Below are 16884 nucleotides of genomic sequence, written 5' to 3'. Positions count from 1 at the left end.
GAAAAGACATATCATGTGATAGTCTCTTAAGCAATACCTGAGAATGTCTTTCTGCCAACATTCCTTGAATATTCTTCCAATGACATTGTTACTGTTTAACTTGGAGCCCAGCCTGAAGTTATTTCCAAGCTACTCTGAAAATACAAATATTTCCTAATATTTCAACATGTGTCATCTACTTTGGCTGTCAGTGTAGGGATAGCTGTAGATAAAATGGATCAAGTTTCTATTTGGGAACTTCTCTTAGATAAAGCATGTTACATTTTGGCAAATGCAGTCATATTTTTGTTTTTAGGAACACAGTGGTTACTGTGTAGCAGGTGCGTAAAAAAATTGGCCTATTAATATATTTGTTTTTACAATGATCACTGCACATTCTGACAATTTGATCTCTTTTGATCTATAGATCTACCCTGAAAAATGATCACCCCAAAGTGGTAAAAACTAGCTGCCTCCCTTCTGTGTAACTTGCTGTCCTCTGCCTGTTGCCAAGTGTAATCCATTCCTAGTAGCAGAAACCCCAAGACAGATTAAAAGAAATATAGGCGGAGATTTGTCTCTTTGCTTCTGCTTTCCTGTCTGTCAAACTAAATTCAGATGTAACGGAGAGGCGGGCTATCACTCCAGGGCATGCAAGCCATTGAACATTGGCATGAGCAATACATTCTAGGAGGTGAAGAAAAAGAAGCTATGGCACCTATAGTGCTGGCAGAATGCATATGAAGAGTAATGGATTGCAAGTTGCAGATCATGATTCCAATCACAATAATCTGTACAAGCTCCAAATTTTTCAGAAATGGAGAAAAAAAGTCTTCTATTTGTGCACCAAAAGTACTCTCTGTTAACTTTTTTTTGTCACCAGTTATGTACTGTGATACATAGAGGCTGCAGAAGCCAAAATTTACAAATTTGTAATGAAATTTTTTTACAACCCAATATGTTTTTTTGTGCAAGAAACTGGCTTAACTTGATTAATAAATCTAACTCGCGGTGTCATGTCACTTAACCCCCTTGCAGTGAATTGTACTCTGTAGGGAAACCCCGCAGCAAATGTTTACTTGCCCCATAGCGCCACCACAGGGAAAATGAAGCATTACAATGGTTTATCTTTTATATACAGAAATCAATGAACTTTCAGAGCCCCACTATCAGTATTTGGTCAGTATTCGGTCAGTATTTTTTTCTCAGGAGTGGGAGTCAAAACCAGGAGTGGGTGATAAATGCAGAATTGGTGACTTGTTTCCATTATACCTTTTCTCTGATTGTTCCTCACCTGGTTTTGGCTCCCACTCCTGAGAAAAAACACTGACCGAATACTGACCAAATACTGATAGTGGGGCCGTGGCCTAAGAGACACTCTTTGTAGCTGAACTCGAGTCTGACTAATAGATTAGTGTCTTAAATGGGAAACCTCCTCTAGTAACTGAAAATTTCCTAATAGGGTGCTTGGAAACAACTTTTGTAAACCAGAAATTTAAAGGAAATCTATTAACAGAAAATGACCTATTGTTTAAGGTTTTGGGGATAAATATATTATTGATTTTTGACAATGTTTATTTTTACTTATCACAATTTGTTTTAAAGATTAAAAAATAGAAATCTTGTAATTTTTACACCAGTCATAGAGGCTTTTTTTAGATTCTACCTTCTTATTGTTTCTGGAACTAACAAATCTACATAGCCAAAATAGTCAGATCCCCACCTTATCTTTTGCATTGAGGTGTCTAATGAGCATGGGCAAAGGTCATTGTAACTGGAAGAGGAGGTGGAGGACATCACCTATTGTGATTGGTGAGTCCTGTGTTATCAGCTTTGCATAGAGGTGGAAGAGCTATCAGAACCAGGAGCTCTGATGGATTTGTAACATTTTTGCAGATCAATCGTTTAATTGTAAAGTGCTGCGGAATATGTTGGCGCTATATAAATAAAAATTATTATTATTATTGTAATTTTGCATCTGATGATATGAAAACTCCTGGAAACTATTCCTTAAAGGACAGGAAGTACAAGTCTAAAAAAGCCCAAGTTGCCAGTAATACATTAAGAAAACATTGACAAAACTTTTTTTTTTTAAATACAATAGTAGCCAAAAGTTTTGACACTGACACACATCTTGGTTTTCACAAAGATTGCAACTTCAGTGTTTTTCGATTGTTTAGTCAGATGTTTCTATGGTTATAAACATTTCAGAAGTTTCTAAACTTTTATTGACAAATACCTCAAGTTTATGTAAAGAGACTCAATATTTAACCTTTGTTTTCAAGACCTCTGCAATTCGCCCTGGTAGCTAGATATCAACTTCTGGGCCAAATCTTGACTGGTTTTGACAGATTGATATATAGTTTTGTAGAAAAAGATAACATATTTTATCCATTATAAATCTCTGCTCCATCTATTCTTAGGAGTCCAGTGGTCAATTATTGATAAGGTCGCCAACTGGACTCAAAAACTGATTTTACATATGTTAGTGGTTGCGATTAATTAATAAGATTGCTCTAAGTTACAGTCTGCAATCTTCATTCATTTTTAGACCTCCCTGCTAAGCAATTTGCAGCCTTATTCAAGCATTAGATTTCTCTCTTGTAGGAGTATCTCTCCCAGTAATATAGGTTGGATGTGAGTTCTCACTAATCAGCACAACTCCAATACTTTACTTATTATCTCTTTATGTAATTTTCTCCTCGAGTACGACCTATTTGCTATGCCCTCTCTGAGATTTGGGACTGTACATGGTTTCCCCCCTCTACAATGCAGATCTGTGTACGCACCCCATAAAATTGATATAGCTTGATTTAAGAAGTGTTGTTAATATAAAAAATAGTTCAGAGTATCATTCAGAAAAGTAGGACAATTTTTTTTCTCACTTTTAATCCATATGCAATCCGTTTTTTATAGCAGCAGCTATTAATCATTTACTGTTTCCTATGTTACAAAATTGCAATGCATAAAAATCGGATGCTAGACTGTGTCTCTGTATGGTATCCGATTTTTTTCATGCACCCATAGACTTGAATGGGAGAGTCTCATCAGATTTACAGAAGAAACTTGTGCATGCTGCAATTTTTTTAACATGCAAATTCGGTCAGTGAAAAAAATCCCTCACATGCACTGCCCCATTGAGTATCATTTTTCCGAGGTTCTGCCTGTTTTATTCACAGACAGCACTCGGACTGAAAATACTGTAAATGAGCCCTAATACTGAAAGAAGGGAGTTAAGGAAATCAGAAAGAGCTGTCGGAGCCAGGAGCTCTGACGGATTTGTAACATTTTTTTGCAGAGCACTGAGCTAGATAATAGAGTTATCAATATAGACACTCTGCAGCAGCAAAATAGTAGGTGATTTAGAAAGTTGCTTAACTCTGCATACAGGAAGCAATGAACAATAAAAAAAAATTGTAAGATGGTGTATATAGCCTTTAAATCACTAAATTACCATAATCATATATCTTATACTGATCCTTGTCCATCTTCTCTAGAGCATTTGTTTAATGTGAAAGGTCCCCTTTAAAGGTATGTTTATAGGTGTTTCCCTGTATTCCACTAAATTTGCAAGCCAATAACATCTCCAACAGGGTACCCAAGTCAGAACTATATATTGGCACATGTACTGCCGTATAGTGGCTTGCACACAGCTTAATGGGAGATAAGACATCTGTTCAATAGAATATAAGATCTTAGATTGTTTGTATTTTCCCTTTGCTTTATTCTGCACAACACAAGCCATCTTTACTGATTACACAGGCACAGGAAATATTGCTCATTATATTCTCATTTCAGCTTAGACCCAGCTCATCCCAGGGAAGAAACACCATTAATCAAAGGCTAATGCAATTCTACATATTAAATCACTGTGTAGGCTAGATGCACCAGAGCAGCACAAGAAGCACAGAAACCACAACCATCCCCACAGAATGCGTAATGCACAGGTTACAAAAACCTAGGTTATTTACCATTAGAATCAAAGCTTATTCGGAAATCTGGAACCTTTTGGTTAGATACTTAATTGTGCAAAAATTGGTTACAAAAAAATAAACATTTTGCAAATCTTTATAAAAAAAAAAAAAGGAGCATTGCTGAAATTGCAGTTTTTAAAGTCTGTATTTCACTCAAAATGTCTAGCACTTATTAATGGGTCAGTGGGATAGGTCCGAATTGTATGATCACTAGGGGAAGTTCACGATTCCAAAAATGGGGGTCCGAAAGTTCCCTGTGTGAATGGAGTGGTACTGAGCATGCTTGATCACCAATCTATTTACTTCTATAGGAGAGATAGAACAGCTATATCTGCAATAGATGTGAATTAAGCCATGGTCCAGCATGCAGAGCCCCTGTTTATGGGATAAAAGGGGGTCACAGCAGTCAGCCCCACTACAGACTCTCCTAGTACAGTGACACTTCTGGCAATTGGCTGTACAGGAGAACTACAGGACTGCGTCATTGAAACGGACGGGACTAGCTGCTGTTCCCTGCCCAGAAGTGCCACCGGGCTGAGAAAAAAACCACTAAATAGAGTCACAGGTCTTACACTGAAGATAAGTTGGGTTCCGAATATTGGACCCCCACCAATCATAAAGATATGACATATTAGATCGCCATACTCTTATGAGTCATGCAACCGTTATAACTGTGGGAACATTTCAGTAGTATACCGGTATGGACAGACTGGTGTCCGTCTGATCATTCCTCTCTTCCTTTTCAATTGGGAAACAGAACTTGGGCCACAAGACTTTATCAACACATGTTCACCTTAAAATGAACAGGGTCCTCCATAGAACACCCAATACCTAAAGGGGTATTCCCATATTGTACATAATTTTATATTTAAGGCATATCCACAAGATTTGGCATAAATGTATAGTAGATACTGATCCCACCAACAGGACCACCATCTGTATTGGGAATGGGGCCTTGATTGATGTTGCTGTCAGAGGAAAGGTGATTGAATTAAAATTACAGTAATACCTTGACTTATGAGTTTAATTTGTTCTGTGGCCGAGTTCTTAACTCAATTTGTTCGTATATCAAATTCAATTTCCCCATTAAAATGAATTGAAATACTATTAATTCGTTCCAGCCCCCCAAAATCCGCACCAATTTTTTTGTTAGGTGTTTTTAAATAAGACAAATTTACTTTAATAATAACAAATACAGTACTGTACAGTATGAAAAACTATTAAATGTGTAATAAACTATTGTACTATACTTTTTTTCTTTATTTTTTTATTTTATTTTATTTATTCATTTTTAATAATTTCACTGAATCATCTTCACATATAAATATAGCAAATATTGAACCCTAAAGCCAACACTCCAAAGAATCAGAGAGTGCACATAATAGTGCAGTATACTGTACCTTGCTGCACATGTGAAATAACATTCAGTACTGCCACAGAAAAAACAGCAGAAGCATAAAGAAAAAAATAACCATTATCCTATGTACAGCCAGGGCCGCCATCAGGGCATTACTACTCTTACTGGTGTATGGGGCCCGGTGAGCAGCAGCAAAGAGGGGGGGCTGGACTGGGTGAGACACGCTTGCAGCATGTCTCACCCAGTCCAGACCCCTTCTGTTTTGCTGCTGTTCACTAGGCTGCAGGGATGGGTTGGGCCGGTTTAGTGTTTAAGTGAACATGCGTCCTCGGATGCACATTCAGTTGAAATATATTGCCATGCAGGAAGCCACCAGCTTCCTGCACCGCAATAGTTGACAGCCACCAGCCAATCAGGAGCCGGCAGCTGACGTTGGCGGCATAGATCGCCACTGTCTTTCGCGTCCGCGCCGCATATGAAGAAGGACTAGGCGACGCTGTACCACGGTCAGGTAAGGATAAACTTTATTTTGTGAAAAGCCGCAATATGGAGGACTGGGAGACATGATGGATGTGGTGCCAGGAATCAGAACACATGATGGATGTGGGGCCAGGAATGAGAAGACATGATGGATGTGGGGCCAGGAATGGTTACTATGTGGTGGTAATATGTGGTCCGGCCATGATGTGGCGGTATTTGTTCCTTGTATGTGGTATTATTCGGTTACTATGTGGTGATAATATGTGATCTGGCCATGGTGTATCTGTATTTGTCCCTTGTATGTGATATTATTTGGTCACTATACGGTGGTAATATGTGGTCTGGTCACTGTGTGACTGTATTTGTCCCTTGTATGTGGTATTATTGGTCACTATGTGGTGGTAATATGTGGTCTGGTCACGGTGTGGTGGTATTTGTCCCTTGTATGTGGTATTATTGGTTACTATGTGGTGGTAATATGTGGTCTGATCATGGTGTGACGGTATTTGTTCCTTGTATGTGGTATTATTCGTCATTCTAAAAAAATGTATGTGACAGATTCCCTTAAAGAAAAATAAATGAAAATATAGCTAAAAAGAGTAGTAGATCTTTTAAGAAATGTATAATAGGTTAGAGTAAAGTAGGGCCTGGACAAAAGAGTCTCTTTGTTGTGGTGGAGGCTTAAAAAATCTTTTGGCCAAAACAAAAGCTGATGGCTATGTATATGATTTGGTGTTCAATGGGAGCTGTTAATGTGAGATTGGTGAGGATTTGGTGCAGAAATGGAGTTTTTCCAAGAGTGGGTGGTCGGACTGTGGATGGTTTGAGGGGTGGAGGCCGAGCGGGGGTGGAGCCTGGGCGGAGTCTCAAGAGGGCCCAAAAATGTTGCCAGTATCGGGCCCTGAAATTCCTGGTGGCAGCCCTGGGTACAGCCCCATGTGAAATACATGCAGTAGTAAAAAATGATTGACAATAAAAAGGTCAAATGCGCAACAGCAATGACAGAGATGCTTGCACGGCAGGATTACCACGTGGTGAGTGTGGTAAGCTCAGCTCGTAACTCAGATCTCGGCTTGCATCATACAACAATAAATCAACCGAGCGAAGGCTCGTATCTTGGAAAATTTGTAAGTAGATGCACTCGCTAGTCAAGGTATTACTGTAATTTGTATAGGATCTCCAACTACGTCTCCAATGACATAAGGCTTCGTTGTTGAGATACATGCGGGTCCAATTGGGGGGACCCCCATCTAATAGACATTTATGGCATATTCATAGGACATTCCATAAATGTAAAAGATTGGAATATCCCTTTCATTTTGCCTGACAGATCAACCAACTGCAGTATGTGAAATATAATGTCGATGAGTGTTTTGCTCTTACCTGGTAGAGGGGGACCTGTTTTTGAGTGACAGCAAAAATAAGCAGAATATTATTCTCCACCAACTTTTCTATCAGTTGACCAAGTGTTGGATATTCCTGGAAGAAACCATTAGAAGATATATTGAATCACTGGTTATAAAGCTATCCTACTCATTCCGATCCATGTTCTCATCTACTATATAGCCTTAGGCTATGTTCACACTAGGCGTTTTTTCAGCGGTTTTTTTATGCTTTTTTTCAGCTGTGTTTTACAGTACCAGCTAAGTCTATGAGATTTCCGAAATCTCATGCACACAGTTTGATTTTTTTGTCACCAGTATTTTGTGCTTTGCATGTTTTTTTCCACAACAGAGCATGTTTTTTTCAGTATTTTTCACCCATTGAAAGTAATGGGTAGTGAACGCAGGTATCAGGTTTTTCAGCGTATTTTGTGTGTATTGGTGAAATAGAATCAGATTTTTTTTTTCCACTAAACTTAACAAATGTAGCATGACAAACCACAGCAAAAAAAACGCAATAAAAACCAAGCAAAACATGCTTTTTTTCTGCAGCTTCTTTACTGCTAAGAGAGTGAGTTTTGCTGCAGAAAAAAAAAACGCTGAAAAAACGCCTAGTGTGAACATAGCCTTATGGTAGTGCGGGTGGAATAGGAAATATTTTAGCGGTTTGTCAACTCAATGACTGAAAAGATTTAAAAAGTGACAACCACTTTTGCAATTTGTAAAATTGAAAAGTGCTAGAAAAAAACAATAATATTAAAAATCCTTTTTGCTCTCAAGAACAGTGATTTTATGTTAATTCTAGTTTACTGCTCATTGCCTCTGCAGTCCATCAGCAGTGACCAGTTTCCTAGCCAAGGAGTGTGCGCTTGCAATATCTTTTCTTTAGAGCCGGCAAGCGCTGCTCTGAAGCCAGTCGGACCACTGGGTCTGGTCAGCCTCAGTGCTGCTGCTTTTTGATGCTGCAGAAGCAAAGCTGCCTCTGTTTGCAGGATGGAAGAACGTAGTTAAAGGGACTTTGTCATAAGACGTTTGCTACTTAATCTGAGAGCAGCATGATGTAGGGACAAAGACTCTGATTCCAGTGATGTGTCACTTTATGGACTGTTTCTTGTAGGTTCAATAAAATTAGTGTTTTATCAGCAGGAGATAATCTCTAGAAGACTAGTTGTCTTGTGCCATGTAGTCCTCCTTCTTTGTGTAACCCCGCCCCCACCACTGATTGGCAGCTTTTTGCCTATACACAGTGTATACAGAAAGCTGCCAATCAGGTCTCAGCATTCAGAGAACTGGTAGATCTGCAGCAGAGAAAACTAACTTTATCAAAACTACACCAAGCAACCCAGTAAGTGACACATCACTGGAATCAGGGTCTCTGCCCCTACATCATACTGCTCTCATATTACATAGCAAAAACCTGCAGATAGATTCACTTTAAGGACAAGCACAGCGATGCCGCTGGTCTGAACGGTCAATATTCAGAAAGCTGAGAAGCAGTGAATGAAGAACTTGAGAATAACCCAAGGTTTTGTTTTGTGGATCACAAACATTTACATGACAACATAGACATTAATTAGTGAGTATATCATTACTAGAAAGTATTGAATAGTGCAGTAATTGCATTGAGTAGAATTTGACTTTACCTGCACAGCTGACATGTAATATTCATTGCTGCTGTCTAGGTGGCATTGACAGTCATTTGGAATCACAATACCGGCCAATTTGCTGTCCATGCCATAGTGAGAATCTTCATCAGTCACAAACACCAGCAAATGCATTGATCCGTTTCTCCATCCAATTCGGTCCTACAATGGAAGGAAGATATTTTGACATTTTACTGCAAAGAAGCTGCCTAAATGGTGACTCCAAAAAGTCACTCCAAGGTGCTGAGACAGCAGCAGGTGTCTTCAAGGAGATTGGATTTAGACAGAGGAGACTGTGCGTTTGTACAAACGTAGCAAATAGGTCATTCAAAATAGGATAAGATAACCGTAGGATTCAAAAATTCCCATGCTCCGGTGCTTTAAAAAGCAAGCGGACATCATTGTCCTCATATGGTCTTCATACTGAAGACAATAAAATACACTCCTTATTTTTAAAGGCATTTTTAAGCCTACGGTTATTTTATCCTATTTTTTTAATAACCTATTTGCTGCACTCCATAATGCTGGTCACTAGGTGTCTCCCTTCTGTCTAACGTGCTGTCCACTGCCTTCTATCCAATGTGCTCTGTCTCTAGCAGCAGAAACACCAAGATGGATGAAGTGGCCGCGGGTCCTTGTCTCTCTGCTCCTGCTCTTCTATTTGTCCAAATGTACAACAGAGAGGCAGGGCCTTCAATTTGGGTCAGGCAAGCTATTGGACAATGGCAGGAGCGATGCATGCGGGGAAGTGAAGAAAAAAACGTCCCATCACCTGTAGTGCTGGCAGAATACTGTTAAAGAAAAGAACTACTGCCTGCTCCAAAAGAGTGATCGACTAATTACAGAGCATGAGAATAAAGACTGTTCCTGAACATATTAGTCTAGTATGAACACTAAAAACAGTTTTATCTGGTGGGGGATGAGAGCAGCAAGACAATGTTTTCCTACACGTTTGATTTAAAAAGACAGAAACTCTTTAAAGGGAATCATGTTTAAAAATGCTACTTGGATGTAAATGGCATTAAAATGTTGCCTGACTGCCTTACTGGAAGCAACGGCTACTGGGAGAAAATTAACTTATACCCTTCTCCCGGGAGCCTCTGGCTTTCAGTCATAGGGGTGTTCAGGGGCGGAACTACCGCCCGTGCAGCCGGTTCATTGAACGGGGGCCCCGAGGGAGAGGGGGCCCCTCCAGCAGGGCCACCATCAGGGCATGTCTGCCCTGACTCCAGTGTGGGGCCCAGCCGGTAGGGGCCCCCTTGGAGCCCCGTTGGGGGCCCCCTCTTGTGAGTCTCTCTCCTCATGGGGCCCCCAGCCCCATGCCAAGCGCCGGGTCCGGGACATCTCAGCGCTGCGCTGCGCTCCTGCGGCAGCGCCTTCATGATTCCCCTGATTTCCGGTCATGTGACGGCGCCGTCACATGGCCGGAAGTCAGGAGAACCTAGTGTCAACGATTTGGACGAGCGCCAGGATTCTGCAGGGATCGCATGGGGGTAAGTATAACAAGTTTTGTTTTTTTCAAAATACAATTTACTAGGAGTGGGGGAAATGGGAGGGGTGTGTGTGTGTGAGTGAGATAAGAGATGCACATGGGGTGGGGGGAGATGATAAAAGATGCACATGGGGTGGGGGGGATGAGAGAGGTGCACATGTGGGGGGGGGGATGAGAGAGGTGCACATGTGGGGGGAGGGGGATGAGAGAGGTGCACGTGGGGGGAGGGGGATGATAAAAGATGCACATGGGGTGGGGGGGATAAGAGATGCACATGGGGTGGGGGGGATAAGAGATGCACATGGGGGAGGGGGATAAGAGATGCACATGGGGGGGGAGATAAGAGATGCACATGGGGGGGGAGATAAGAGATGCACATGGGGGGGGAGATAAGAGATGCACATGGGGGGGGGAGATAAGAGATGCACATGGGGGGAGGGGGATAAGAGATGCACATGGGGGGAGGGGGATAAGAGATGCACATGGGGGGAGGGGGATAAGAGATGCACATGGGGGAGGGGGATAAGAGATGCACATGGGGGAGGGGGATAAGAGATGCACATGGGGGGAGGGGGATAAGAGATGCACATGGGGGAGGGGGATAAGAGATGCACATGGGGGAGGGGGATAAGAGATGCACATGGGGGAGGGGGATAAGAGATGCACATGGGGGAGGGGGATAAGAGATGCACATGGGGGGGATGAGAGAGGTGCACATGTGGGGGAGGGGGATGAGAGATGCCCATGGGGGGGATGAGAGAGGGGCACATGGGGGGGAGGGGGATGAGAGAGGGGCACATGTGGGGGAGGGGGATGAGAGAGGGGCACATGGGGGGTGGTGAGAGCTGCACATGTGGGGGAGGGGGATGAGAGAGGGGCACATGGGGGGTGGTGAGAGCTGCTCATGGGGGAATTGGGAGAAAATGAGCTGCACATGGGGGAATTAGGAGTAGGGGGATAATGAGCTGCACATAATGAATGTGGGGTGGGGGAGAGTAAATGATAAATGACGATGGGGTGGGGAGAGCACGGACATGATATAATGAATTGGGGCAGGGGGTGCATGTAAATAATGAATGCGGGGAACAGGAAGTATAGAGTAGAGGTTCTAATTAAATTATATATTAAGTGCCTATTTACAGTTAATGGGGGCACCGTGGTGGATTACAATTTATATTTGGAATGGTAGGTTGCATAATAACTAACCATATATTGATGGTGGATGCACGTCTGTATTCAGCTGCGTAATGTAGAAGTTGGGGAATGTGCTCTAGATAACTGTGTTATTTTATGCAGAGACGAGTCCTGGCTGGAAGACGTGATGGCGGTCTGTGCTGGATGAAGGAGAAAAGCGTAGCTGAAGGACTTCACCTAGAGACGTCACCAGTGAGTCAGTGCATTACATGTACACTTACACTATATACTATGTACCGGGCTCCTGTGTATAATGTCACTGGTGATCACTGTATTACCTGTACACTATATACAGAGCTCCTGTGTATAATGTCACTGGTGATCACTGTATTACCTGTACACTGACAATATATACAGAGCTCCTGTGTATAATGTCACTGGTGATCACTGTATTACCTGTACACTGACAATATATACAGAGCTCCTGTGTATAATGTCACTGGTGATCCCTGTATTACCTGTACACTATATACAGAGCTCCTGTGTATAATGTCACTGGTGATCCCTGTATTACCTGTACACTATATACAGAGCTCCTGTGTATAATGTCACTGGTGATCACTGTATTACCTGTACACTGACACTATATACAGAGCTCCTGTGTATAATGTCACTGGTGATCACTAGATTACCTGGACACTTACATTATACATACCATGTATAGAGCTCCCGTGTATAATGACACTTATGGTAATATTAGTAATGTGGTGGTAATATTAGTAATGTGGTGGTAATATGTGGTCTGGTCATGGTGTCGCAGTTTTTCTCCCTTCTGTGTGGTATTATTCGGTCACTATGTTGTGGTAATATGTGGTCTGGTCATGGTGTGGCGGTATTCCCTGTATGTGGTATTATTGGTCATTTTAAAAAAAAATTTATATGACACATTCCCTTAAAGAAAACTAAATAAAAATATTTCTAAAAAGAGTATTGGATATTTTAAGAAAATTTTAATAGGTTAGAGTAGGGCCCGGCCAGAAGAGTCTACCTTATCGTGGTGGCGGCTTTAAAAATCTTTTGGCCAAAACAAAAGCTGTTGGCTATGTATGTGGCACCGTCACATGGCCGAACGTCAGGAGAGCCTGGTGGCAGCGACGTGGACGAGCGCCAAGATTCTGCAGGGATCGCATGGGGGTAAGTATAACAAGTTTTATTTTTCTTAAATACAATTAATTAACTAGGAGTGGGGGGGATGAGAGATGCACATGGGGGGGATGAGAGATGCACATGGGGGGGGGAGATGAGAGATGCACATGGGGGGGATGAGAGATGCACATGGGGGGGGGAGATGAGAGATGCACATGGGGGGGATGAGAGATGCACATGGGGGGGATGAGAGATGCACATGGGGGGGTGAGAGATGCACATGGGGGGGGTGAGAGATGCACATGGGGGGGTGAGAGATGCACACGGGGGGGTGAGCTGCACATGGGGGGGTTATGTTTACATAACTTTGTTGCCTTATGAAGCGCAGGGGGGGCCCCCAAAAATTTCTTGCACAGGGGCCCACTACAGTCTGTGTCCGCCCCTGGTGTGTATGGAGCGATCATCACTCATCACTGTGAGCAGCGGCTGTAAATCACTCCCTGGGCAGAGTTAGCTGTCAATGGAAGCATTCTACAGCTAATTACCTACAGATTAACCCCATATCTGCAAGTATATAGCATTTTTTGTACGTGTCAGGTTCCCACTGATGTTAAACTGCAGCCAAAAATTACTAATGGAGAGAGCAAACAAGCATGCACAGAGCCATACAAGCTGCTATACTTCAGGAGCAACGGGACAAGCAATATTTATACAATATCTATTTCTTTGAGTATTTCTGGACATTTCCTTCAAATATCACAGATTCTCCTCCACCTCCTCTTACTACTACTACTCCTACTACTTCTACAACTACTATTACTACTACTCCTACCACTACTCCTACTACTTCTACTGCTACTATTCCTACTACTCCTCCTATCACTATTCCTACTACTTCTACTACTACTATTCCTAGTACTACTACTCCTACCACTACTCCTACTACCACTCCTACTCCTAATACTACTCCTCCTCCCACTACTACTACTACTCTACTATTCCTACTAATACTCCTACTACTGCTATAAATACTTCTATTACTATTACTACTTCTACAAATACATATTAGTCTAGTATGAACACTAAAAAGTTTTATCTGGTGGGGGATGAGAGCAGCAAGACAATGTTTTCCTACACGTTTGATTTAAAAAGACAGAAACTCTTTAAAGGGAATCATGTTTAAAAATGCTACTTGGATGTAAATGGCATTAAAATGTTGCCTGACTGCCTTCTACAAATACTACTACTCCTACTCCTACTACTACTCCTCCTACCACTACTCCTACTACTACTCTACTACTACTATTCCAACTAATACTCCTACTACTCCTACTAATACTTCTACTACTGTTACTACTCCTACAAATACTACTACTCCTACTACTATTACTACTCCTAACCCTACTACTACTATTACTACAGCTACTAATATTACTACTACTACCATTATTACTATTAATATTATTACTACTACTACTACTATTACTACTCCTACTATTACTACTATGACTACTATTACTGCTACTACTATTATTATTATTACTACTATTACTATTACAAATACAACTACTACCACTATTACTACTACTATCACTCCTACAACTATTATTATTACTACTACTACAATTACTACTATTACTATTACTACTAGTACTGTCATAAGTACTGGTTCAGCAAGAATTCAACATAAATAACCACTTACTTTGCACACTGCCGCCTGCATGATGGCATCAAATCCTCCTTCAGGTGTATCAATATTTGCTGATATTCTTTGCCTTTGCACTATGTCATTGAAATTTGTTGTATTGTGAGTCAGTGATAAAACATGTTTATAGCCAAAGGTGGGTAAGCAGTCCAGGTATTCTCTAATGTAAAGTAGAAACAGTTATTGTACAAACATAAAACGTTTAATAGAATTGCATTATAAAGTTATAGTCACCACTTATGTGCTAAGTTTTGATTCTAGTAAAATTCCTCTGAATCTCTGCCACCACTAGGGGGAGCTGGAGAGCATATTGCATACAGAGTTATACATTTAACTTGATGATAAATCTGTATCTTATTAGCTTCCAAGCAAAAAAGTATAATTTGATTCCAAAGCTGTAGGAATTAAGGGGATTTGAATCTCTGTGTCCAAAAAACTCTTGGCCATATAAATATATATCAAGAAATGTATTATCAGAGAAGTTTGAATCACAAAAACTAAAAGTTATTAAAAGATGGATATTTAATTGTTACATTAAAAATGTTGTACCATTTGGCTTTTACAGGCACTTGGATCTCTTTGCACATTGTGGCCTGTGATCATAAATCAGCTTAGCAGAGCTCAGAAAAAGACAGCTAAAAGAGTAACAGACTGCAATAGCGAGCTGACTGAGGGATTCTCAGTTACCTCCTTTTGCAGCCAGCCATAGACAGTGCAACACAGAGGCTATAGAAGGTAAAATGCATTTTTACATTAAAAAAAAAACTGTCTCGGAAGGTGGACAACCCCTTTAAGTACAGCAGTAGAATTCAGAAAAAAAACAGTATTTCTATGATAGCTATAATATAAAGCAAAAAAAAAATATCTATCTTATATTCCGTTTTGTCAAGTATGTTCGGATATATTTACAGGAAAAAAAAAGTTATGTCATTTTGGCAATGGACATTATATTGTCATCGTTCGATAAGTCACAGATGAGTAACACATTATACATTACTATGGTTAATCACAGTCAGCAGTTATAGGAACATTATGAGTAAGGGTGAGTAAGTTTCTTACTGGCAGGGGTTCTTTATATACTCTGGAACAGTATTTATAAATGGGGAAACTGGCTTTTCTACAAATGTCCCAAATCCCAGGCGAAAGTTACTTGTCAGATTAGACATTTCCTTCGAAAGTGTAGATCCAAGTTGTTGTATCGTTTTCAGATCATCCCTCATGGAGGCCGAGAGGTCCATTAAGTAATATAAGTCTACCGGGTAATCTTCACTTTGACGGACATCAACTTGAAATGTAATTGCATTCCCTGGTGGAATTATTGGACGGAGAGTTAGAATTATAGTATCTGAATTGGTTTGGGGTTCAATAATAATAGTAAGAATACAGTATCATTCATTTAAATTGGACTAGAGGTTTTGCATTATTCGTTAATTTCACACCATATAGAAGTTTTTATCTGAAAACAAAGGCTGAATAATTAGGGTTTCTTCTGGATTACTGGATGATGGATTAAAGGGGTTGTTTCATCTATCTGCAGGAATCCTGATGACTGAAAGTTTGGGCTTGTGGCACAGTCTGAACTGTGCTCTCTGCTGCTGCAAGAAGAGGCAGAATTGCCTCTGCAAAATCAGAGCAGTATGGGGGGGCATTTAAAGGGGTTGTTGTCACGCAAGGTAAGAGAAGGAATAAGTGTACAATGACAGGAAGAGGGGGAAGGGAGCCCAACAACTAGAGGAAGGGGGAGTGGAGACCCATAGGCAGATCTAATATCACTCTGCCTACCCTATCGTCCCTATATAGGTTCTGCACCAATCGCCGAGCAGAAACCTAAGCCCTGAATGCCCCTAGAGCTAGGCCCTGGATAGGGAAGGGCCGTTCTGAGCACTAGTCAGGCCCCACTACAAACTAAAGACAACAAGGTAAGCAAACAAAGGGGATACACTTAGCTTGAGCAGACACTAGAGAGATAATGCCAACTGTCCTCCAAGGGCACCAAAGACGAGACTAGCCGACTGCCAGCACTCCAAGTCTGCACAGATGTACATAGAACTATCATCGGCGACTCTCTGGAGAAACTGAAAGTTTTTAACCACCAAGCAAGGGTGTGTCAATCAGCAGCAGAAGGAGGAGGTCGCTGCTGGGTCATAAAGGAAGAAGGATATAGCTATCATAGGCGGATTATAATGAGGGCAATCTGGGCTACCGCCCGGGGCCCCGGGCCTCCACGGGGCCCAGGGCTCCGGGGTGTCTATGGACAGATTGCCCTCATTATATGTGCGGCGCCGCGGCACATACCGGCAGACAGTGGCAGGGGGGCCCCCGGACCGCTCCCCCAGCAGCGGCGCACGGCCGCTACTACTTCTTCGGCCGGGCCAGCACTGCAGCTGTTAACTTCCCTGTGCTGGCACGGCCGCGTCACAGCTAGGAGACATGGCCCTGTGCGCGTCCGTGTCTCCTAGCTGTGATGTCACGCAGTGCGCGCCCGGCCTGCACTGCTCCATCGGAGAGGAGCAGGAGGACTGGAGCCCGGGGATGGTGAGTGTGTGTGAGTGTGTGTGAGAGTGTGTGTGTGTGTGTGAGAGTGTGTGTGAG

At 41.8% G+C, this 16884-nt stretch overlaps 1 protein-coding gene across 2 annotated transcripts in view; it reads right to left on the bottom strand.

Annotated features, from left to right (window-relative positions):
• Positions 1–16884, bottom strand: part of ITGB6 (integrin subunit beta 6) — a 67158-nt gene that overhangs the window by 33414 nt on the left and 16860 nt on the right. For both annotated transcript variants that reach the window (XM_073647074.1, XM_073647075.1), the window contains exons 5-8: positions 15352–15598; positions 14290–14452; positions 8816–8977; positions 7174–7269 (exon numbers count right to left, since the gene is read on the bottom strand). In XM_073647074.1, coding sequence (XP_073503175.1) covers positions 7174–7269; positions 8816–8977; positions 14290–14452; positions 15352–15598 — 668 coding nt within the window. The remainder of the gene's footprint in view (positions 1–7173; positions 7270–8815; positions 8978–14289; positions 14453–15351; positions 15599–16884) is intronic.

Source organism: Phyllobates terribilis, unplaced genomic scaffold (assembly GCF_046119375.1).
Source record: "Phyllobates terribilis strain yellow unplaced genomic scaffold, ASM4611937v1 Scaffold_9__5_contigs__length_417890890, whole genome shotgun sequence".
NCBI lineage: Eukaryota > Metazoa > Chordata > Amphibia > Anura > Dendrobatidae > Phyllobates > Phyllobates terribilis.
The sequence above is the reverse complement of the archived record's forward strand: the minus strand, read 5'-3'. Positions and strand labels throughout refer to the sequence as shown.